The following is a 27,060-nucleotide window of genomic DNA, read 5'->3' as shown; positions in this document are numbered from 1 at the left end:
TGAATCTGAGCAAACTCTGGGAGATGATGAAGGACAGGGGAGCCTGGTGTGTTGCAGTCCCTGGGGTCACAAAGAGTCAGACACGACTTAGGGACTGAACAACAACTGACATACAGAAGGTGTTCAGAAATATGTGCTGAATAAACGAAGACAATTTAAGGAATAAAATAATTTAAATTCCAAGACCATTAAAGGTCAAACTATGAAACATATCTCATAAAAATTTTCTAGAATCTCTACTACATTACTTTGTGAAATTTAATAAAATCTTTTTTTATTTCAGAAATTATTTTCTCTTGTGCAGAGCATAAGAAGGATCTACCTTATTTTGAACTGTCATCTGGCAAAGTGTTATAGAAAAACTGCTATGAAATATGCAGATCTAAAAGCTAAAAAAAAGTGAAACTTACTTTTCATCTCCTATCCTTTTCTTTTTCAACCCATTATATAACAACTTCTTGTCATGTGCCAGGAACAGTGTCAAAAGCTTTAAGGACATAATACCATTGAATTCTGATAGCAACCCTGCAAAAATATTATTATTATTATCCCCAGTATATGGGTGAAGAAAGTGTTTTTTTCTTGCCCAAGTTTGCATTGTTAGGAACTGGCAGAACTAGGATTCAATACAGTTTTGTCTGAATAAAGAGCTAAGTTTTAACCATCATTCTATATTATCTCTCATGTATATTTTTGGAGGACTTTATTATTACTTATTATAATACCAGAAATAAATTCTGGATGATGATAAGTGATATTACTCTTACTGTGAGTCAGTGCAACATGGCATCAAGTTCTTATTCACAACTTTGGAAAGCAAGCCATCTGAATCCCCAATGTGCCAGACTGGAAGGCTAAGTCTCTACACATGACAGGCGCACCATGGAATGTGCCCTCATACTCCATGATGAACAGAAATAGTAATTTCAGTTGGATAAATTAATTTGAAAAAGTAGGCTTAAAGCTCAACATTCAGAAAACTAAGATTATGGCATCTGGTCCCATCACTTCACAGCAAATAAATGGGGAAACAGTGGCTGACTTTATTTTTCTGGACTCCAAAATCATTGCAGATGGTGATTGCAGCCATAAAATTAAAAGACGGTTACTCCTTGGAAGGAAAGTTATGACCAACCTAGATAGCATATTAAAAAGCAGAGACATTACTTTGTCAACAAAGGTCCGTCTAGTCAAGGCTATGGTTTTTCCAGTGGTCATGTATGGATGTGAGAGTTGGACTGTAAGGAAAGCTGAGCACAGAAGAATTGACGCTTTTGAACTGTGGTGTTGGAGAAGACTCTTGAGAGTCCCTTGGACTGTAGAGAGATCTAACTAGTCCATCCTAAAGGAGATCAGTCTTGAGTGTTCATTGGTAGGACTGATGTTGAAGCTGAAACTCCAATACTTTGGCCACCTGATGCGAAGAGCTGACTCACTGGAAAAGACCCTGATGCTGGGAAAGATTGAGGGCAGGAGGAGAAGGGGACGACAGAGGATGGGATGGTTGGATGGCATCAATGACTCAATGGACATGGGTTTGGGTGGACTCCGGGATTTGGTGATGGACAGGGAGGCCTGGCGTGCTGCGGTTCATGGGGTCGCAGAGAGTTGGGTACAACTGAGCGACTGAACTGAACTGAACTGAAGTTGGTTAACTCTTAGTGTCCTGAAAATATGTAGTTGCCTTTAAATACTTTAGTATTAAGTGCTACATATCATTCATTGAAATTATTTTGATAGAAAGCCTCAGAAGACTAATTTACAAGTTTCTTATTTTTGCGATCCCCAGATGATAGTCATTTCTCTCATCTTTGAACCTTTCAGTAGGATTTTAGAATTCACTTTACACTAGTTTTTGGGACACATTAAATTCATATAAGTTTTTCTAATCTTTAAATACTATCTAATGAATGCTTTAATTTTCTTTTCATGTCTGTATTCCCCCATTCTTGTTAGACTTTATACAGGATTTGTATATATAAAAGGGCTTCCCTGGTGGCTCAGCTGGTAAAGGATCTGCCTACAATGTAAGAGACCTGAGTTTGAGTCCTGGGTTGGGAAGATCCCCTGGCGAAGGGAAAGGCTACCCGGGCTGGATGAAGCACAAGCTGGAATCAAGATTGCCTGGAGAAATATCAATAACTTCAGATATGCAGATGACACCAACCTTATAGCAGAAAGCGAAGAAGAACTAAAGAGCCTCTTGATGAAAGTGAAAGAGGAGGGTGAAAAATCTGACTTAAAACTCAACATTCAGAAAACTAAGATCATGGCATCCAGTCCCATCACTTCATGGCAAATAGATGGGGAAACAATGGAAACAGCGAGAGACTCTATTTTCTTGGGCTCCAAAATCACTGCAGATGGTGAATGCAGCCATGAAATTAAAAGACGCCTGCTCCTTGGAAGAAAAGCTATGACCAACCTAGACAGCATATTAAAAAGCAAAGACATTACTTTGCTGACAAAGATCCATCTAGTCAAAGTTATGGTTTTTCCAGTAGTCATGTATGGATTTGAGAGTTGGACTATAAAGAAAGCTGAGCACCGAAGAATTGATGCTTTTGAACTGTGTTGTTGAAGACTCTTGAGAGTCCCTTGGACTGCAAAGAGATTCAACCAGTCCATCCTAAAGGAAATCAGTCCTGAATATTCATTTGAAGGACTGATTCTGAAGCTGAAACTTCAATGCTTCGGCCACCTGATGTGAAGAACTGATTCATTTGAAAAGACCCTGATTCTGGGAAAGATTGAGGGTGGGAGGAGAGAGGATGACAGAGGATGAGACGGTTGGATGGCATCACCGACTCTATGGGCATGAGTTTGAGTAAGCTCCAGGAGCTGGTAAGCCTGGCATGCTGCAGTCCACGGGGTTGCAAAGAGTCGAATATGACGAAGAGACTGAACTGAACTGAACCATATATATAAAATAATGATTCTCATTTATCATATATCAAATCAGTAAACCAACCCACCAACTAAATCTTTTCACACTAGAATACACGTGTCATAAAACAAACTCCTCCGAGGTAAAAAACTCCACTGATTTCTGAAAGAAGTAAGTTTCTTTCCACTGAGGAAAAAAAGTGACTTCTTGGTCATTTTTGTCAAAGAGAGAGATGAGCATGTCGGATACTGAACATGCCAGAAGCAATGTGATAGCAGCTCTTCACACCTCAAAACTGTCACTGCTTTATTACGATCTCACTTATCCATACATTCATCCTCAAACTTTTTTGAGTGCCTACTATGTGTGGACAGAGAAGCCTGGTGGGCTGCAGTCCATGGGGTTGCAAAGAGTCAGGCACAACTGAGCCACTAACATACATACAAACATACTTACTATGTGTGAGGGATTGTAGATTTTGAGAAGTAAGACAGCAAAAAGATAAGAATAATAAATACATATATTTAAATGGCTAACTAATGGTCAACAATTGTAGATTCCGTTCCGTTCAGTCGCTCAGTTGTGTCCGACTCTTTGCGACCCCGTGGACTGTAGCCTACCAGGCTTCTCTGTCCATGGGATTCTCCAGGCAAGAATACTGGAGTGGGTTACCATTTCCTTCTCCATTAAGTGGATACATAATTACCTATATAACAGGGCAGGAAAATGAGCACCCAAGAGAAACTGTTACTGTAAAAGAATATTAGATAAATCATGAAGGAAGAGGAGAGATGGTATCTCTTGGGTGAATCTGTACTTGACTTGGGTGTTAAAGGATAAGCAGGTAATTTACTCAGAAAGAGAAAGAAACTGCGCTTCAGACATCAGAAGCAATATGAGCATACACACAAAGGAATTAAAGCAAGAGCCTTTAAAGAGAAGGATAAGAGTAAGAGTGAAAAGCTGAAGTCAAGATCACACTAAACATTAAAGATTCAAATTTTGCCATTAAGGTTCTAAGGTCTCAGGCCAGGTGTTTGTGGATTTTCTGTTTTTGAATTTTGCTTCCTTAAGATTAGATTCATCCTTTCTATATGGAGAATCAGAATCTGAAATGAAGTCTTACTATACAGTTCCACCCCATACTGATAAACTGACATCTAATAGTAACACTCAACGTGGGAATCCTTCGACTTCAAACTTGATCTTATTTTTGTTATTTCTATAAAAATCAAACTTCTATATGTTAAAACTGTTCATCCTGAGGTATATCTGTGGTTCTATTAGGAGTCATTGGTTTGAATGTTGCATTTAGCTTAGAACAACAGTTGTGGATTAATTGTCATTTTGGCTTGTAAAAATAAATATTGAATATGACAGAAATTACTGCAGCAGTCTTTTCTAATGATATTATTTTGTGTGGTACAAATCATTTCAATTTAATTATTTCTCTACTTTCACACTAAATTTATTTTACTAACATACAGCCTGTGGGGATAATATTTTAGAAATAAAGTTAAAAATGTTAGAAATAAAAATGAGTTGAATCCATTACAGCAGACAAGTCTATATAAACATTATTTACCTATAATCAATAGTGGTGATGCCAGAAAACAAAAGTTTAATATGTAAATGATGCCAATGATTATTTTAAATAGAACCCTAAATTGCTATTCTAACCAGAATGAAATTAATTCATCAGTAAAAATGAATCTGGGTAAGTATCTCTGAATAAAATTTCCCATGTGATAATAGGATAGAGTAACTAGTCACCACAGAAATACAAATTAACATAAATTGCTAAAAATGATTATATGCTACAAAGTCAATTAAATTGTGTACCTCTTAAAATTTATGTAAGATATGGGAGTAAATTTTAATGAACACAGATCTCCAATTTCATATCAAAGTACTGAGATGTGATATTGAATATAACTCTTATGAGTCAGCTGTGAAGACCACTCTGAATATACGGTGACCCCAGAAACAAAGCAAAAGCCAGCTTTTACAAAACTACACCCTTACCACTTGTTCCTGACCCTTTTCATTACCATCTTAACGAAAACCTGGTGCTTTCTGGAGCACTCTGCTTCTGCTGAAATCTTCTCTAGTGAAAAATACTTACCCTTCCTCATAGGTTGTCATATTTCTATCTACTGGCTACTTAAAACATATATTTCTCTTCTACTTTAAAGTTAAACTTTCTTTTCTTTGACTTCTGGCCATGCTGACATATACCATCCGTTTTTTCCCCTTTCTGTCATCTGATGACCTCGTGGTCACCGACTCATTCACTGAAGTTTTTGAGCTGGCTTAGTTTTCTTTTCAAATCCCAAATTCTCATAACCATATCAAATAGAAGTATTCATTAAGAAGACCTATCAAATTGCTTTGTAATTCCAAAACTCATATATCTCGTTACCTTCACTTCTATTCTTTTCACCCACTCTCCTACTCACTTCAAATGCTTATGTCTTAGAGTCTGTCAACTAGTGAAAATAGCTCCATCACAAGATCTTAAGTTTCAACAGCATTCTCTACCTGCCCAACACCCTAAACTTCCTTTTTGACTACAAGACCTAGCTTTCTAATTCTTGGATTTTCTCTATATTTTCCTTGTCTCTAAGTTCCCATATGGACTTTTCCTCCTCCTTGTCTAACACTGACATTTACACAAGCACCCTCAGTTGCTTTCCACTGCTATTCTCCCAGCAATTCCATCCATCAAAACTCACACTCCTCCACAAATGTTACAATCTGAATTGTGTTTCCACACTTGGATGGGCTCAGTGCTGATAGAAAAGATCAGACTACTCTCCCACGCTGGTGTGTCTTGCAATTGCTGGTCTCCAACCCTCTAGATCTGCAGAACTATTCATCAACTTTTAAATTCGTCTTTGGTAAGTTACTTTTCTACAGTGATTATTCCAAATCTTCAAATTAAATCTCAAATTCAACTTTCAAACCCTTATACTCTTACTTCTTATGTTTGAGAATATTGGGGCCAACAGGCAGTGACAACCAACTTCCCAACTCCCTGTCTAATAACTGATCTATTTTATTATCTTTTTTTCTTGTTTGAGCCAACCCAGAGTCCACCTCTGCTTCTGAACCAAACCCCTCCTTCACCTCCAGGTTCTTACTCTAGTACCAGTGCCTTTCCTATCTTCAAATGCCCTTTCTCTTCAGACCACATACATGTTCACATCTCAGATTTCTCTCTTTTAGTGACCCAAAACAGAGACTGGGAAGTCATAACATGCTCAGATTCCCACACATGGAAATTTTCCTAAATTTTTATGAGAATAGCTTATTTACTTATTAACGGAGGAATCTATCTATGTATCTATCTAGAGATAGATACAGAGACAGAGACAGACAGACACAGAGAGGAGAGAATTATTTCAGAGTTTTAGGCTAACAACTAAATTTATGTGAAAAGGATACATTTGAGGCTGTAAAAAAAAATAGAGGAAAAAGAAAATTATCACCTTTTCTTGATAATAAACCTGTATTTCATTCATCTTCAGCACACTGGTGATATTAAAAATGTATATAAGAATTTAAAAAAGAGAGAGATGAAGATTTTATTGCAAAGTAGCTTTTAAGGAGTATTGGAATAGAAAACAAGACATGCTCGACAAACTTAACCCAAAGTATCACCTGCATATTAACACCACTATACTCATAATATTTACTGAAGAAGGACCACAGATCTCTTTTTTTTTCAGAAGCCTTCTGACCATTTTTAAAGTATATTTTTACTTACCATAAAATTCATCCTTTAAAGGTATACAATTCACAAATAAACAACTTCAAAGAATTTGACTACTCATTTTTTATACTATTAGCATAACAAGCTCAGATTTAAAGGCTAATATTTTTAAAAGATAAGATTTTCCTATTAAACTAATTACTAAACTAATCTTCATAAGACATTGTAGTGTAGATCATGGAAGCAGATATAGAGTTAGGGAGAAATGGAATACTTCAGAGATAATTAAGTTTTAGGATCAATAAGACATGGTGACTAGAGGGAGGGAATTGTGCTCAGGGGAAGGACTAGTAAAGGGTGATGCTCAGGTTTCTGGTTGGGGCAGCTGTGAGGATGCTGCTGTCACATACCGAGAGAGTACAAAATGGGGAGTGGGTTACTAAATGTGGTCGCCTGTTCTGTGAGAGGTATGTTGAGTGTAATTATACATGCTGACTTTGGTACATCCCCAGGACAGATAAGAAGATGGCCAGAAAAGGACTCAACAGATCTGACAGATGAATAAGAAAGAACTGGGTTGGAAATACAGATTTAAAAGCCATCAACATAGATGCTACTGAAAGTCACAGAATAGAAAGCACCGTCAAGATAGAACACACAAAGGAAGGATAGCCTAGTATGGGAGTGTGGAAATTATCAAGGGGCAAAGAGAATGCTCACAAAGAAGACAGAAGTGATCAGAAAGATGGACAGAAACCTAAAGGAGAGTACAGTCACAAGAGTGCAGAGGAAAAAACATTTCAAGAAGAGAATGTAATGGGGTTGAATTCTAAAGGTTGAAAGGTTAGATGCAATATGAAAGCTCTAATGATTTAGCACCATATACAATCTGAGACAGCTTTTTAGAACAAAGTTATATAACACAATTTTAATAAAAGAGGTATAAGGAAGCAGAGTCTCAAAAAAGAGGAAAAGTAAAAACGTCAGTTATTATAGGTAATGATTTTAGTACAATGCAGTTCAAGAAACTGATTAGAACTATCATGTTTTGGCCATGAACTTGAACTTCCTGACAGACTAGATAAAGAAAACATACAATGGGCTATATTATTTTTCAGTGAAACAGATACATCTATTCTTAAAGACAGCTACTCAAAATTTTAAAATAAAGTTTTACATGGACTATTCTAAAATGGAAGAGTGGCACAGGAGACAATGCCCTCAGAAATGCTTTTAGAGCTAATGCGTAATTCTGCGTGGCTGTTTCTTTTAAAAACATTGCATGAGCATTTCTATTTAATATTGCAGTGATGGTTTCAGCCAGGTCAATTTGACAAGACAAAGAAACAAAAGGCATTCAGATCAGAAAGGAAGAAGTAAAATTATCTTTAGTCATAGATGACATACCTCATATAGAACATCCTAAGGTATTAACTAAAAACTTTTAGAGCTAATAAATGAATATAGCATAGTTGTAGGTTTCAAGATCAAGTTATAAAAATAAATCGTGTTTCTATATACTAGCAATGATTAGGCACAAAATGAATTTAATAACAATTCCACTTCAAAAATAAAATATTTGGAATAAGTTTAACAAAAGCAGAACAAGGTATGTATCCTGAAAACGATGAAACATCACTGAAAGAAAGTAACATAAAGGGAACATCTTTGTGCTCATGGATTAGAAGACAACATTTTTTAAGATGGCAATAATCCCCAAATTGCTCTAATTAAACAATTCTAGTCAAAATCCTAGCTGCTTTTTTCCCCTTTGAAATTGACAAGCTTATCTCAGCATTCATTAGGAAATTTAAGCAACCCAAAAGAGAGGAAGGATAACATCATAATCACGTGTGGGGAGTTGTTTGTTTTTAAAATGCAAATTCCTGGGCCTTTACAGGATCAAAATTCTAAAAGTCATAGTCAAGCGTTTTTGTTTTTTTTTTAAAGTTCCCTCTTCGTGCACAACCATAAAACAGAATAGATGTTGCTTGGGTGTGTAAGATTTTCAGTGGTATTAACTAGAAGATAGCTTCAATGAGAAGGGAAAAACACAAGCCATCAATAATCCATCAGCCGAACAGCATAATCCATCAGTATGCCCTCTGGGAGAGTTAGCAGTGAGACAAACTTCCAGAAGACAACAAAAACTCAACCTGATCAATGAAGTATTACAAAAGTCACCTAAATTTTGGAATTATCTGCTAGATGAGAGAAACGTATGTTGAGCTGTTTGTTTTACTGGTGGTTAGAGACAGACCCAATTATTTCTTGAATTCATGACAAAGACAAATCATTGGTATAACAGAAGATGCTTACTTTTCCTTTGCTATGTATTACATTCATCTAAATGATGAGAAGGAGTGTGAATCATTCACTCATTTATTTGACAAGTGAAAAAAGCCAGGCAAAGTGGCTAGGGACACGTAACAGAATCACAATGAGAAAACAGGTATTATAAATTCCTCATCCATAATTATCTTCATAAGACATACTGTTTCCCCCTTAAAGTCTGTAATATGAGTAAATATGTGGTAACATTAAGTTATATCACACAGTCAGGAAAATGTGTTATCACATTTTAACTCTGATCTGTAACTCTATCTACAAGTTAGCCATAGTAAATATTTCATTAACAATTATTCTGCTTGCCCTTTTAAAGACTATAAGAACTTTTTTTGCTAGATAATTTAGATGGTTTAAGAGTCTTAACAGTTATTCATGAAAATTTTGAACTGATGCCATCTTTTTCCTTTGAAAACTTTTCCTACCTCAAGAATATTTTCTTCAGAAAGAGGAAATATACATACCACTTATAGGCATGCCTGAGAACTCATTTTCTTTATATTTGAAACTTTTAATTTATATTTCGGTCTTACAAATGATCATTTAAATTGATTCTTCTGTAAGAATGTAAAGCATAAAAACTTGCTAAATATCAGATAAACACAAACTCTCAAGGTTTTCTGTACAGTCTTCATTAATGTGAATTTTTGTGTGAATGGTTCATTTTTACCTAAGACCTTGAATACATTTTACAATAATGTAAAATATTGAAGCCATAAAGTTTTTACACAACTATAAACTATATCATTTCTATTAAAAGAAAGCTGAGTAATAAAAAAATATGAGAAGATCTGAGGAGCAGGCAATCTGTTGAGGTTCAGGATATCTTATTTGGCTATCTACACAAATTTGTAGATAAACGAGTTTCTTGAATTATTTTTTCTTTGGTCTTATATGCCCAGAACAGAATCTGGAGGAATGGATGAGTAATTTGATCACAAAGCAATCAGTGCTGTTAGTTTTGACAATACTGTACTTTTCAATATTTATTTTTCTATCTTCCACTGCAGATTTACTTCTTATGCCAAATTCTTTCATCAAATATCCTTGTGAATTTATTTACATTTCTTGATGAATTTATTTTGGATACAGAGCTATCCTTAAATATCCATCCACACAAGGCTAAGAAATTGCTTGACCTTCAGACTTAGAAATTTAGAACTGCCTGATTTCACTTTTATCCCCAGTTCAAAGTACATTGCCTGAGAAATTTTCTAAATAAACACTGGTTCATTGAATGATTTTTCATTACCTCTGGAAACTGTTTTTCTGGGATAGCCTACCACATATATGTATGGTATATAACCAGCAAATGTAGATAGCTATAAAATTTAAAGCATATGTAGGTACACAGACTGAGAAAAATATCTTAAATGATAAATCAGATTTTCTAGAAATGATTACTAGACAATCATTAATGATAGATGGATATTTAACCAGACCAATATACCTGTGTGGAAATACAAATAGCTAAATATGAATGTATTATTTACTAAGCTACTTTGAAAAATATTATATTCAAATATTTAATGGACTTTTTAAAAAATTTACTTTTTGCTATTCATTTTCTACTTGTACATTCAAAAGACTTTAATACGGTTACTATAACACAAACAATATAATTTTGTATCACACAATGAGATCCAATCACTATAATGAAAATAGCAACTATAATGGATTTGGTTCATTGCAGTTATTGTGCTAATTTTAAATATACCAGCACTGCTATAGATATTAAACTCTGAAGTCAGAAAAGAATTTTTCTTTTACAAAACTTGGATTACAAGTAAATATCAATGGTGTACTATAGAATAAGAGTACTTCCAATAATGTTGCACAAGCATATTAAGTTGTTTTTGTCATTTAAATAATCCATGATTATGTTCATCAACGACCAAAACAAAATGTTACTAGCAGTACTCAGACATATTTTCTCTTGGAATAAAGATTGCTCATTTTATTCTGAGATGTGAAAGCTAATTCAGGATCTCACGTTGCAAAAATTAATTAGTGGCACCAACATTTTCTCACACATAATTGCAGTTGATACTTTTTGCCATCTTATAGAATATATGTTCCCTAAAGACATCAGCCTGGCCCTGTGTAGTTTCCTCTTCTGCAAGTATTACATAGTTATATTTAAGCAGAGTACAGTGCCTTAAAAGACTAATTGCTAGGAATATACCATCCTTTTCTTTCCTGTATAAAATAATGTGCTTTTATCAAGAAGAAAATGGTAAAGAAATTAATATTAAAAATCAAGAACTTAAAAATATAACCTCCAAACTTTGACCCACCAAGCCAGATATGCTAACAGAGACTTCAGCAACAGGCACACACCAAGGAGCTCATATGTTCTCCTTTACACAATTTAAAGAAAGGAAAACACATTAGAGGCCCGCATTTTGCTCTGCTTTTTAAAGAAAGGAAACTCTATGTCTCTTTCTAAGGAAATTTTGGGAAACTATTCTCTGTGAATTAATGATTAAAATGACCCTATGCCAGATAAGTCAGAAAAATAGTCTTCATTAATAAAGCAATGTAAACAAAGAAAATAGACTTGAAATTGCTAGTTTAGGTTGGAATCACAAAATATGCCTAACTTAAAATTAACTTTTAGGTTTTGTATCTGTTACACAGAAACCTTCATAGACCAAAGATAGTTAAATATAGCAAACTGAGACAAAAAGTGAAGTGTCATAGAATTAGACCACTGAATTGTACACCAAGGGGGTAAACATTTATTATGATTATCTTCTCATTAATTTTGAGTAAAGCATAAATTGAAATTGAATTTGTATATAATAAAGCAAAATTTGGCCTGTAATTGGGTATGCTTATTATGCCAACTTCATAAGAAAACAAAAATCAAATTCTGAATTGGCTACTAGAAAACCAAATTCCTCCAAATCGTACATGCTTTGCCACTCTCAGTCTCAGAGAAATATAGCTGGAGAAATCTCATCTCCTCAGGCAGAAAGATGAAGGCTACTGTGTACTTGTGCTGATGCAACTTTCAGCACAGCACTGTGAAGATGGATTCATACTTACTAATGCATTGCATCATGAAAATGAAAACATACTTGGTTTTATGCCTTACTGTTATGCTTTTTTTCATTCCCCCCCTGTTCAAAGTTCCTTCTCTGGCAGTTTTCTAGCTAAATGAATTTCTAACCCAACATGTTTGCCTTCTAACAAGCCCTGAGGCCTCTATCCTTTCTTTTAAAAGCATCAGAGAACACCGTTCTTCACAATCTTCCTTAGTAATTAAAACTGCACTAGAACCCACCAGAAAACTATAAGACAAAGGACTTGCTTTTTTCTTTATTCGAGGACGGAATAAAGGTTACTTTTTGCTACCTATTTTGCCACTTGTTTTAAAAGTTCATTTCTGGTGTATAATATTTCTTGTAGAGCAGGCTACACTTTCCCAGTCCCTTCAGAACCTCATTTTAAAGATTTTTGACTCTACAAATTGGGAAGATATACAGTAATTCATGCTAAAAAAAAAATGGAAAGGGAAATTTACTTTAGATTTACCTAGTCAAAAAGAATTAAAAAACCCAATTAAATCATACCCAGAGCTAGTGTATACAAATTGAAGACTGGTTAATCAATCTGTTTGATAGTAACTTGTCAACACATTAATTAGTTATATTAGAAGCTAAATAGATAAAATGCAAGAAAATAAACCAAATTCAAATGGCAAAATAGGAGTAGGAGAAAGGACATAACTAATGGGAAATGTCTACAAAAATAAGCAAATTTTACCTGTCATCATCTTGTGAGAATTGCTTTTGCAAATCCTCTTTATTCCACTGTTCTTTTTCTTTCCCTTGCTCAGGTATATCTGGTGTTTTTTCCTCATCTCCTGATTCTCTGTTTTTCTCCTTATTACACATGTTTGTAACGTCTTTCCCTTTCTCATTCTCATTAGTTCTTTCTTCCTTTACCTCTTCCTCCGCTTGAACTATCTCTTCATGCTTATCCCCTTCTTTCCCTCCCTCTTCTAGTCCCTTTGGCCTTTTGAAAGCAACACAAATTGAAGGCATGCAAATAAACACAAAAAAGAAAGAAAATGTTAAGGAAAAAAATACATACAAAATTAAATAGAAAAGTACTAAAAATTAGTAAAACATAGATAAAAATTACATCTTTTAAGCACTGAGAACTTTTTTTCCAGTGTATAACAGAGAAGCACTGTGTAAGCAACAGTTAAATCAAAATTGCTTTCTTAAGATGTGTTTTCCTGTTACAAAGGTGCCTGGAAAAAAGTTGTGGTCTCTCCATTACTGATTTTTGTTTTGTTTTGACATAATAGGAATTTAAAAAAAAACAAACAACTAATTTAGCTTAGATGCCCATAAAGTCTATAGATGAGGTGATAAATGAAAATTATACTAACATACATTTATAAACTTTTTGGAGAAACTTCCATGCATTTATAAAAGTTTCAGGAGGACAAGAGAACATCCTACTAAAAAAGTAATGTTGTGTTTTCTTAATCATTGAAATGTATTAATCTAGGATAAAACACCTTCAAATATGAGTTTTCATATTCCTTAGAGTATTAAAAACATTCAAGTCTTCATTTAACCATCCCTTTAACCTCAGTAAAAATACAACAGAATTACTTTTTCAATAACAAACATGAAAAATAGCTAATGATACTATTTCAAATAATCTAGCAAGAAAATTATTGTAAGTTCTATAAAACCTTTCTGTGCAAAAAAAGTATGAAATGTAGACCAAAATATAATAAAAAGTAATCACAGAAGTCGTTTATTGTCTTCATGATATATATTAACCGTTTAGAAGGAGAGGATTTTACATTTATCCAAAGAAAAATGAAGATATTCTAAACCATATTTAGAATTTCCTTCTTAAAGTCCCCCTACTCACCTGATTTTCTTGTTTCCTCTTGGCCGTTCTGATTGGACAGACATGTAGCTTGTGCTGCTGAAACGAGAAGCACTACTAGTCCTGGAAACCGCAGATATATCACTTACGTCACTGTCCGAAGATTTAGTGGAAATATTATCTGCCCCTCTATGAGGATCCCATCCTGATCGATACTGTTAACACAGATTGACAAACACGCAGAAGTTGTCAGTATTACCACACAAAGCAATTATTCGCTTCTCCTATTTCAGCACTTTAATTGTCCACAGGGTATACTGCAAACCCCACTCAGTTGCATATAAAACAAAAGTGAATGGCAATTATCCTAAAAGAAAAATTCAATTTATATGAAACCCTTGTTTTCAGCAAAGTCAATTAGAGCATTTTCACCACACCCCAATGAAGGCCATTAAAACAGTTTCACAAGAGCAATGGCCTCAGGGAAGAACATTTAGGTAAAATCTGGGAAATAAATATTTGGCTTAATATTAGGAAGCAAATTTTTAAAAATTTTTGAATAAAAATTTTTTAAGAAGCATGATGAAGCTGCCACTGTAACTTATGAAAACCAATTTTAGTAGTATAAATTTTCTCTTAAATCCATTATGCTTCAGTGAAAACCTAGAGGTAATACAAAATCTAATTATTAAAACACTAACTTTTTAAAGAAAGGCCAAGAGAAAAGAGAAAGTTTAATTTCTGAGTGGTTGCTGGAATTTTGATGAATCCTAGAAATGCTAGAAAAAGTCATTATTATTTATGATAATTCAAACTTCCTGGAATTGAAATAATCAGATGATTATCTGGCACAGCCAGGGTACAGGGTGTTCAAATATTCTGGTAAACTGAAAACCATCATAGAGGCTTTATGTTAATGACATATGGAATGTAAAAAAAGGATATTTTGAAGTCTTGAAAACCTGGAGTAAGGAAAACTATTACTAGCTGGGTAAACTTGAGCAAACTATTCCACCTTTAAAATCCTGTTTATAAAATAATAGGGAAAATAATATCTTCCTTGCAGCATTGTTTTGTTCCTTGCGGCATTGTTTTGAAAATCAGAAATAATACATGCCTGGTATATGGCATAATATAAAATAATGCAGCCAGTATTATTACTGTACCATTACTACCTGATGGCTATTATTGGGCTAAGAGACTATCTGCTAATGGATTTTTCTTTGTTAATATCCACTTAAACATAATGGTAAAAATTCTTACCTGGTGAATTCCATAATGGAGATTTTTTAAACCATAGATACTGGCAAATTTAACAAATCATTATAACGATGATTACCTTGTGCAAACCATTTACTGTGACTTGAATAATCATTACCTAATAAATAATCCTATATGAGTAACAATTCACTGAAAATATTAGCTAGATAAAAGTATTTTGGTAAAGCAAGTTGAATGGCAATAGTGTATAGCATAAACATTAATTAGATCAATTCAAATGATCTGTTGCTCCCCCTCAACACCCCCATCTCTCCCAGTATTCTGTTATATATTTTTGAGCTAATAACTGATCCATTTCTAAATGTAAAATATAAGAATTATTCCAAAGGTCCATAACATGTTATAATCAAATCCTTTATCTGAAATATATAAATTAGGTGAAATATGGCCTTTCTAAATCCACTCTAACTTTTGACTTTGTTGAAATTCTTGATTATAAAAAAAGACAGTAAAATTCTTTAAAAAATCATTGCCTTTTCCCCAGGAAATATCTATGTAAATAGAACTATTATGTTTGATTTTAAAAGAAAGACTATTTATTTACAATGCATTTATTTAGAGAACATTCAGTCCATGATATTCTTTTTTCAAACTAAAGTCATTTTAAAATAATGAAAACAATTTACTTTAAATAACAATGTTTTCATCATTGCCCAGAATAGCATTTCAATGGATGGATCCAACATTATCTATGTAAGCCAGCGTATTAAACATAAATAAATAAATATATATATATATATACACACACACCCACACACAAATAACCAGTATATACTGGCTAGCATAGATAACGCTGGATACACAGATAAATGGATTTTTTTTCCACAAAATTTATTAAAAGTAAATTTGATCTCAAATGGAAGTATTTCATTTTATTTATATATTTTGGGGATACTTCATATATATTAAAAATGGACAAAGAAACTTTTCAATATTATTAAATTGTTCAATAGACACTATATTGTGTTGGTGGAACTTTACTTTCTCATTCTTATAATTTATAATAAAAAAAGAGGAGCATATTGTTATTTATATCTTTAAAAATAATTTACCATTGAATAGAACAAAGCAATTTCTTTGTTTTTACTTATGGGATTATTATATTATCTAAATTCAAATGAAAAGTCATAACTTTTAACTCAGGAAGTACTAAGGGTAAATGTAACCATTAAAAGCACATGCTCTGCAATGACACTGAATCACTGGTATGAATCCTGGTTACATAAATGATTAGGTTTGTGATCTTGGGCCAACTGCATCTATGAGTTCCAGTTTTTTATCTGTTAAAATATGGAGAACAGTCATACCCAGTTCCCAGGTTCGCTGCAAGGATGAAATAAGATAATGCACATAAAGCACTTAGCACAACATTGAACACTAAGAAGTGTTTAATAAATGACAGATGATGACGATGATGATTACATAGCAGCTGAATACTGGCTTAGTATCAATTCCAGGAATATATTTACCAAAAGAATTATCAGGTAAAATATATATTTTTTTTATTATTATTTTAAAACTTCTCTAAGCTACAACAGAAAGTTTATTATTTTAAAACTTCTCTAAGCTACAACAGAAATATAACTATTTCTATGTATAAGAGATTCATTTCAGAAAACATATTTATATAGCAGATGAAATACTAAACCAAACGTTCTGACTGACTCTTGGTATGTCCTCAGGCCTCATCTTTCCCATTTGGCTAGGTCCACTTATATCCCATCACCTCACAGGGAACTACTGATTCTCAATCTCAGGATATGAATCCTGACGACTTATTTGACTTTTGTATTTTATTAGTTAGGATTCTGACTTTGCATCTTCTAGCCTTTGTCTCTTTAGGTCATCAAGGCTTTTGATCCTGATGTACAGACAGGCCAGCCAAAGGCTTGAGAATTTTTTTTAAACACATATGGTATACACAACACATATCTTTGGCTAAGACCTCTCAGATAATCTAGTTTGCTGAGCTTAAATTTTGGATAAGCAAAATTTAAAGATAAGATTCCACATACTACAGTTTTATGCCTTTATATAATTCATCACAAGCTACCTTTTGTTATAGGTATATGTGTCTATTCATATTTAATTTTCAAACCTTCTATTAGAATATGAGCTCTGAAACCACCAGAATAATATCCTCCTTATCTCTGTAACTCTCTTAGCACCTAAGAGTCAAAGATTTCATTTAAAATCTAAGGTTTAGTTTTTTTCACCAGTAAAATAAGGATAAATCTCATTTTAGGAGTTCTTGTGAGGGGTAAGAGAAATAAAATAATCAAAATACCCAATAGCATGCTTAGCACACAGCAGTTGTTCACTTCCTGCACCTAAAGCAGCAGGTCTAAATGAAAAGACACTGAATGGATTAGTTTAAGTAAAGAAAGACTACAAATTAGCTAAGAGCTCTAGTTTGATGATGACTTTGCTGCCTTAACAAGGCTTGCACCAAATGCATTTCTCTGTTTCTAGCAACTGAGCATGTTTACCTTTGGGATATAGCTCAGGTTTCTATTACAAATAGACACATGATAAACAGAATAAGAAATCTGGAAAGTAAGAAATAATAGAAAAAAATTTATAAGTAAAACTTCAGTAGGACATATTTTGAATACATTTAGAATATAACATCTTCATGTATACAATTCCCCAAAACACCCAAATCAAAGTCATAATTGACCTACCACAGGAGTTTACTTTTAAAGTCATTCAATCTTTTTGCTTTTCCAAAAGTATGATAAATGAAAGTTATATAATTTATATAATTTCAAAGTGAGATAGAAGCAGCCAAATTATTACACCAAGGTAATGAGTTATGAATGTCAATAAGTTCCTTTAGGAAATGGTTGGTATTGCTTTGGCACTGTACAATAAATAATGTTTTATTAGCATGTATTAGTTTACAGCTGACAGATGAAAAATAGATGACACGCTCATCATTATCTTTAATGGAACAAAAACAAAGAAGGTCTACTGCATAGGATTACAGGATCTCAGCTGAAACTGTGCTGACTAGAGTTCATTAAAGTCTTGGACTACAGTGAAGAAGCTTTTCCCGACAACATTTTGATGTTTTGTACAGTACTATTAAGATCATAAACTAGAAAAATTTACAGGAAATTATTATTCTCCAGGATGTTCCAGACTCTCGAGTTCTTAAGTGGCCTGGAAAAGTTAATGTTCTCGCTATTTATCTAAATCAGTGGAAAGTAACAGAATATGAGCAGAGCTCTACTGCAAGGAAAGTTATTATCAAATTTTTATAGTAATATTCCTGAGGAAAAAACCTCAAATTTCTAAGATAAAATTTTCATTATCTCCAGTATATTCAAGTTCTTAAATTAGTAATTTCCATGTTTGATTTCTTTGCAGCATCTCAGAACTCATGTCATTTGAGCTTTGTATACGAACTTCTATGGGAGTTCCTGAAGCATTGCTTGTCTTCAATTTATTGAATCTCACCATAAAACTATAATCTATTGTCTAAAATGCTAGTCTGAGAATTGGTTATGGCAAAATACTGGGAAGCAATAAAGTCCAAGCTTGAAGAAAAATATTTTAGGCCATCAAGAAGTATTTGGGGGAATATTCATGTCATATTCAGAGATAAAACATGAATAGGTCAACTGGTAGGGAAAATTTGGGGTAAACAAAATCTTTGAAAAAGAAGAGAGAGGCCGAAGTTCTAGGCAGGGCTCTTGATACTGGCCGAGGGATCTAGAGGACACAAGAACAGAGTAGAGGAACTCTTGGTACTGTGGTAAATTAAACAAGCACAAGAGCAAGAAGACACTCTTATTTGCATCACCTTATTTTCATTTCATATAATAATTCAGAGTGGATGCTGTCTTTTGTTAGTACCACACCTGGAGGTACCCTCTTTTTAAGGAACTATTTCCAGATGTTCTTTCCTCTGTCCAAAGTTCTTATCTCTAACCAAAGTTCTTATCATTGTCGGATCTGAATGCTGCACTATGCAAAAATCAGTCAATAGATCATTTTGTTTAGATAGGACTCCTAAAGAAGGTATGTGTGATAAATCTTATGCTTTGGAGGGAGAAGACAATGAGGAAGGGCCAGAGAAAAATGAGCAATAATTTAAGATTTAGCTCTGTAAACAGTATCCTGCAAATGAAATCCCAGCTAGAAAACTCTTAATTTCTTCCAAGAGAATTGATCATTGCGTTGAGTACTCCTAAACTACTTTATTCATGCCTTTCTTATACTTTTATCACGTCTCTGTTTCTCCATGTCTCTCTTTCCTATCTATCTACCTTCTACCTATCATTTTTTCTTGCTAGATTATAAATTCCTTGAGGATAATTATTGTCATATTTATTTTAGTATTCTCATTGTCTAGATCAGCAATGCCTAACTAGGAACTCAATGAATTTTTAATGAATAGAAGTGAGTGGAATGGTTGTTTTATCTGGGCTATATCCTGAGGTATTGTCTCCAGTATAAAGTATCAAATTGGAGCATACAGTGAAAAAGTCAAATTGTTAGTTGCTTAGTCATGTCCGACTCTTTGCATCCCCATATACTGTAGCCCACCAGACTCCTTTGTCCATGGGATTCTCTAGGCAAGAATACTGGAGTGGGTTGCTATTCTCTTCTCCAGGGGATCTTCCTGACCCAGGGATCAAACCCAGGTCTTCTGTATTGCAGGCAGATTCTTTACCATCTGAGTCACCAGGGAAGCCCAAGTTAGAGTATAAACTACTTTAATGAGAGCTGAATAGAGTTTAGGCAGTTAATCCTTTCATTCTCTGTAATGGGTATGGATAGGAAGTGGTGTGCTGATACATGTTTAACAATCAGCTATCCAAAAGGGAAAAATTCTGATTTACAGAGTTCTGAAGAACAAATACTCCCACTATGGCTGATTTCTCCAGGTGGCGCTAGTGGTTAAGAACCTGCCTGGCGATGCAGTAGACTTAAGAACCACGTGTTTGACCCCTGGGTCGGGCAGATCCCCTGGAGAAGGGCCCGGCAACCCACTTCAGTATTCTTGCCTGGAGAATCCTATGACAGAGGAGCCTGGAGGACGACAGTCCATGGGGTCACAGAGTCAGACGGGACTGGAGTGACTTAGCAGGCATGACTGATTTCAAATTACGAACCAAGTGGTCTCTGAATGAGAGGTTGGTGCACACCACCAGGGGTGGGGGTTTAGAAATAAACGCAGTTTGCAGGACTCTCAAAGGCGTGTTAGGAGACAAGAAGTAGAGGACAAAAATATACCATATCTGCAAATTACTTATCTTGTGAAAGGTAGAATAAGAATAGCTTAAGGTAAAGAAACACAGCTGTGGACAGAGTAGCCATCAGCTTGGAGGCCAAGACTCACTAAAGAGCCACTACTCCTGGTCTGAAGGAAACTGATAAGTTTCTTGGAGAATCTGTAGAGCAATAATTAACACTAGCAGTCATGACGACTTTCCCAAAGACTTGGCTCTGTGAGAATTCTGTATTTGTTAGGAATCAGTGTTTCCTCGAGAAATCTCATCCTGTATTTACTTTCATTGATTCCTCACGATTTTCAGAGACGGAAATGCTAGTTCTGCGATGAAATCCATGTTTAGAAATCTTATGTGGCTGTAGAGCTTGTGTTTTTGCCTTTAACAAATGCATTCAACATTTTCTTTCTCAGGATCCGTAACTCTTCCCCCATTCTAACCTATTATTTATTAGAACTGTTCTCAAAAACAAACAGATATCAAAAATATCCTAATGACCAACCAGTCCTGTCTCTTTAGTTTTGTTTTGATTTTGCTATTACAACTAATGCTGTTAAAAGTCCAGTCCTCTCTCTTCCTGAAGCTTTTCCATAATGGCTTCTCAAATAATGTCACTCATGGCTTCTCCCCATCTCTCTATTCATTCTTAATCTCTTTTGCTGGCTTCACTTTCTCTTGATTTTAAATTACACTTTCCCAAAAATGTCAATCTTTTCTTTTCACTATATATATTCCCACAGAATGATATAATCTATTATATACTCATGTAATGACTAAAAATCTTTATCTTTTACCTTTCACTTCTCTCCCAGGCTTCAGACCTGTATTTCCAGATGCTAACAGGACATTTCCCATATGTTGTTTTGTAGGTACATCAAATTCAATGTGGCCAAAACCAAATTTATTCCCTTTCACCCCTAATCAGTTTTTCTTGTATCTTTTATATTCCCTCCATTATTTAATAGGCTCAACAACCATCTTAAACCTAGAAATCTTTTGAGTTATCTTTGACTTCTCTTTTTCCAAAATTCCCCATTCTAATAAAACAAGAAATACCAGCCATTTAATGCAAATGAATGTCTTGATATTTAGCTACTTGGGGCTTATGAATGGATCCTTGTCTTTTTTTAAAAATTTGTTTATTTTTAATTGGAGGATAATTGTTTTATAATGTTGAATTGGTTTCTGCCACAATAAATCAGCCATAGGTATACATATGTCTCCTCCCACGCCTTGAACCTCCCTCCCACCTTCAACTCCTCTAGGTTGTCACAGCACCAGGTTTGCGCTCCCTGCATCAACAGCAAATTCCTACTGGCTATCCATTTTACATATGGTAATGTATCTGACTAAATGCTTCTCCAAGTCCTCAGATTAGACGCTAGTAAGATCTAGCTAGAATTAATAAATAATCATAAGGAAACTCTTCTTAGTCATCAGAATTTCTGATATCTGTCTTTTGTAAATATCTTTAAATATTATGTGACTCATTATATAATTTTTTGCAGAATATTTATGTATTTTATTAGGACACAGGATGAAGATATTACAGATACTGCCATCTGAAATACCAAAAGTTGTAACAGAAATAAGACATGAGAATTTAGCAGTAGGATAAAGATCCTGGGAATCTGTAACAGGAAGAAAAATTTTTTTAAAGTAATGGATTGCATATATGAAGCAAGGCTCCCTTTCAAATATTGATTAGGTCCTATCAGGGAGGGAAGTGGGAGGCATAAATTGGGAAACTGGGATACACATATAAACACAACTATATAGAATATATAATTTATAGCCTATTGAATAATATAAGAAACTCTATTTAATGCTCAGAAAGTGAAGAGGAACTAAAAAGCCTCTTGATGAAAGTGAAAGAGGAGAGTGAAAAAGTTGGCTTGAAGCTCAACATTCAGAAAACGAAGATCATGGCATCTGGTCCCATCACTTCATGGGAAATAGATGGGGCAACAGTGGAAACAGTGTCAGATTTTATTTTTTTGGGCTCCAAAATCACTGCAGATGCTGATTGCAACCATGAAATTAAAAGACGCTTACTCCTTGGAAGGAAAGTTATGACCAACCTAGACAGCATCTTAAAAAGTAGAGATATTACTTTGCCAACAAAGGTCCGTCTAGTCAAGGCTATGGTTTTTCCAGTGGTCATATATAGATGTGATAGTTGGACTGTGAAGAAAGCTGATCGCCAAAGAATTGATGCTTTTGAACTGTGGTGCTGGAGAAGACTCTTGAGAGTCCCTTGGACTGCAAGGAGATCCAACCAGTCCATTCTAAAGGAGATCAGTCCTGGGTGTTCATTGGAAGGACTGATGTTGAAGCTGAAACTGCAATACTTTGGCCACCTCATGCGACAAGTTGACTCATTGGAAAATACCCTGATGCTGGGAGGGATTGGGGGCAGGAGGAGAAGGGGACGACAGAGGATGAGATGGCTGGATGGCATCACCAACTCGATGGATATGAGTCTGAGTGAACTCTGGGAATTGGTGATGGACAGGGAGGCCTGGTGTGCTGTGATTCATGGGGTCGCAAAGAGTCAGACACGACTGAGCGACTGAACTGAACTGAACTAAATGATCTATATAGGAACAGAATCTTAATGTATATATGTGTATATATAACTCACTTTGCTACACAGCAGAAACTAACATAACAGTGTAAATCAACTATAAAAGAAAAAAAAAGTAATAAAGTAATTCAAGGTATTTGCATTTTAAGAGAATCAGACTAAGTAATAGCCTGAATAGTACTGAAAACCTAAAAGGGCTTGATAATTGCCTTGACTCATCAAATTTAGGCATAGGGCAGATATAATTGCATTCTGTTGAAAATATGGAAGAGGCCCACTACCCATATTTCTTTCTGTGAGAAGATAGTGAAGGATCACTTGGGTTTTGTTGAAGATCATTTTGGATGGATTCAACAATCAAACATGGGAAGGAATAACAATTATGTCTCTCTTGGACTATACCAATAGCCTCTGACTGGGACTCCTTATCTTTAACAAGGACTTCAATGGATCCTTTTCAAATCTGTCGTTAATTATAACATCAGATTCATATGCAAACAACACAAATTTGTTCATATTTGTGACTTTTTCAAAAATCTTCAAAGACCATAATTGTAAAGGAGAACTTTCTAGATTTTTAACTGAGAGATTTAAAGCTCTCCACAATCTGGTCTCAGACAATTTTTCCATTCTTACCTTCTAATACGTATCCCATTTTGTTTAATATTTCTATTCTAAAGAACTACTAGCTGATCCTTAAACATAGCTTGTGTTCATATGCTTTTATGTTATAACTTTGCTTAAGGACATGTCTGTTCTTCACCTCATATATTATTCTGTAATGTATTCCCAGATTTCTTTAAGCCAAATGAATATTTCTCTTTTTATTCTTCTTTTGCATGGTTTACTTTTATTATATTACTTAATATAACCTATTTTGTATCAGTAATACTTCTGTACATGTGTTTCCCTAATTTGATTATGAACTCTTAGATGGGAAGGACTACCCCTGCCTGCCTTTGCCTTTGGAGAAGAAAATGGCAACCCACTCCAGTATCATCCTTGCCTGGAAAATCCCATGGACAGAGGAACTTGGAGGGCTATAGTCCATGGGGTCACAAAGGGTCAGACGCGACTGAGCATGCACACATGCCTCTGCCTTTTCTCCCACCCTCTATTTGTTTCATCCTCTTTCTTCTGTTTTTCATTTTTTCCTTCCTTTTTCCCTTCCTTCCATTATTCCTTCCTCCTTCACTTGGTCCTCCATTTTTAAAAAATTATTATTTACTTGTTTCTCTGATAATTTTTTCTTTTAATGTTGCAAAACCAGAATTCAGACTTATAGATGACCAGCTTTAGAAACACCCCAGGTATGCAGTTCAGTAACAGGAAAGAGAAAGTTACTAAATGTCCTTTGAGATCACAAAATATGTTCAGACATAAAAAAGAGGACTCACACAACCATACTTTAAGAAAAAAAAAAGCCCAAGAAGGTATTTGGTATTAAAAACATACTTTTAGTTATTCACTTATCACTGATTCATTCAAAAAATAACTATTTTAAAGCTGAAAGTGACCTCAGAGAAGACGTAATGTACTTTCCTCATTTCATAGATGAGAAAATTTAGAGACCAAGAAGTTAAATGAATTGACTAAGCTCATAAAACTTGTTAGCATTAGACTTTCTATTTTCATTTAAAAAAAAATTTTGTGAGGTACAATTTCATATTTAATAGGATACAAGGCAAGCATATTCAGAATTGAACCACTTAAAAAAATTCACATCCTGTTTTCTTCTTTAAGCATATACTTTAAAATAAAGATTTTCTTTTCTGAAATTTTGAAAACTATATAAATTGACATGTAAAATCAGAATACAAAGCCAGCATGGAAATACTACAACTACTTATACTATATTTGGATGAATTTTAAACAAGTAAACTTTTAAAAAATAAAAAAATCACACAAATATATTTTATGTCATATTGAAATAACACCTTCACATTCCATTGAAAATCCAGATAATTTTGTTTTTTTTAGGCAAAAACTGAAAATGGGCTTAAGAAATAACTTGTTCTTATGTGATTGGACCCTGAAGACTGTTAACCTTGAGGTGAATATGCCTAGTCATGAAAATGACCTGAAAAGGGCCAATCATAAAATCACAGACATTTTCTTTGTTAGTACAAAAGTTATATTAAACTGGTGGGTAATGTTTTATTCATCAGAATGGAGTTCAACTGTCAGGTTTTTGTTATTACTCCCATCTCATTTGTTATAATAAATAATAAGAATAGCTACCATTATGGGCATTCCCACATGCCAGGATGAATTCTGTATACTTTTATATATAACATTTCTATCTCATAAAATTATCACCAGCTAAAACTTCCTTCTCTCATTATCAGTTACATTCCAAGGTTAGCTACATTATTTTCAGACTGGAGTATTATTTTATAATCTTCAAAACTGATGAAATAGAAATTATCAAAATTCCATGCTTAGGAAGACATTAGTAAAATTTTGCTAATAAATAATATCTGTAATCCTCACAACTGATGAAAAATTACAACTAATTTTTGTGCTCATGAAGAAAGTTTTTATATAATAAAATTATAGATATGTTCAAATTATAATTAGCCAAATTAAACTGATATTAGAGACATGGAGGACTACATGCTGCTCTAGCTGACTGAGTGCCTTAACTGGGCAAATGTTTTAAGTCTCACTTCAAACTTAGTTATAATTTATTTCATGTGAAGTATGAGATAAAAACATTACACACATAAATTTAATCTCTAAATCATAATTATTACACCGTAAGTTAGTTAAAAATTTCAATCATTTGTGAGAATACATTAAGTAAAGATCCTGACACTGATCAGAGATTCAGTTCAGTTCAGTCGCTCAGTCGTGTCCGACTCTCCGCGACCCCATGAATCACAGCACGCCAGGCCTCCCTGTCCATCACCAACTCCCAGAGTTCACCCAAACTCATGTCCATCGAGTCGGTGATGCCATCCAGCCATCTCATTCTCTGTCGTCCCCTTCTCCTCCCGCCCCCAATCCTTCCCAGCATCAGAGTCTTTTCCAATCTGAATCAATAAAGGAGACAAGAATAGATAAAGAAAATGACATACAAAAAAAATCTAGTCCACATCTAATTTTGAAGATTAGGCTATGAGATTAAATGATTTACTTACTTAGTGAGGAAGTTGCCTAAAACCCATGTGTTAATACCTAATGATTTTTTTTCTATGCAGCCTCCAAAATACCATGCATTGTGTAGCACTTACAGATAACAAGGTTCCCTCAATTTGTACAGAGGAAAAAGCTGGGTTGTGAAGAACTTTTGGGCAATTTACCCAACATCTTAGCACATAAGTGGTAGAATCAAAATTAGAACCCTAGTCTTCCAAATTTTTCTGAGTATTCTTTTTACTCTGATTAACTCTAGACAGAAATCAATAATCATATATCGATTAGAAAATTTGTTTGTGACTCTTAGGTAATAACCTACCCACACTCTCTTCAGAAATTTTTTTCTTGTCCCTACTTGTCCATGGAGAGTCTACAAAGATGAATAAACTATATATCCATTCTCAAGAAGTGTATAGTTTAATAAAAAGGTGCGAAAAAAGCACCATATAAGACAGGATATATGTTTTAGGAAGTGATAAATGCCATGGTTGGTTCATAAGGTTTATATGCTTTCATATCTCTGTTGTTTTGAATATTCTTCTACTTGTAATTTTTATATGACTATACTTAACCCTTTTAAATTATATGAAATTCGAGTTGGAAAGAATGTTTTTGCCCTATTTATCACATTTCCTTTTTTCCTTATTTCTCTTACCTTCCTTGATTCTATAAAGCAAGATCTCTCACCCCTTGGTGACCTGTCTCTTCCATCCCTGTATCCCCTGTAGGGCGTCCTAGTTGTTAGCAAGCCAGCAACCCTGGAGGTCTTATGAAAGCAAAGGTGAATGCATACATTTCTATTTTTGCTGAAGGTAAAAGAAAAATGTTTCCCTCTTGTGTTCTTTGGAAATATACTGAAAGAAATTATGCTCTTGGCAACAGCAGCTATTGTCCACAGGTTTACCCTTTTACCAGCAAGGAGCCAGATGCAATTTATTTAAAATTCTTTCTATATTTACTAAGAAAGGGAGAAATAAATTACAATTCCTTCTGTAATCCTGTA

The 27,060-nt window shown here is 34.3% G+C and overlaps 1 protein-coding gene across 40 annotated transcripts in view; it reads right to left on the bottom strand.

Annotated features, from left to right (window-relative positions):
• Positions 1 to 27,060, bottom strand: part of RIMS2 (regulating synaptic membrane exocytosis 2) — a 576,029-nt gene that overhangs the window by 113,471 nt on the left and 435,498 nt on the right. For 15 of the 40 annotated variants that reach the window (XM_088844714.1, XM_088844720.1, XM_088844711.1 and 12 more), the window contains one exon: positions 13,851 to 14,023. The exons of 22 other annotated variants lie outside the window; for them this stretch is intronic. In XM_088844714.1, the coding sequence (XP_088700840.1) occupies positions 13,851 to 14,023 (173 nt within the window). Of the gene's footprint in view, positions 1 to 12,719; positions 12,972 to 13,850; positions 14,024 to 27,060 lie in introns of all 40 variants that reach the window. 3 more of the 40 variants (XM_088844709.1, XM_088844708.1, XM_088844710.1) reach the window with 1 other exon arrangement.

Source organism: Moschus berezovskii, chromosome 16 (genome assembly GCF_049115385.1).
Source record: "Moschus berezovskii isolate FMDL1 chromosome 16, NW_MosBer_1.0, whole genome shotgun sequence".
NCBI lineage: Eukaryota > Metazoa > Chordata > Mammalia > Artiodactyla > Moschidae > Moschus > Moschus berezovskii.
The sequence above is the reverse complement of the archived record's forward strand: the minus strand, read 5'-3'. Positions and strand labels throughout refer to the sequence as shown.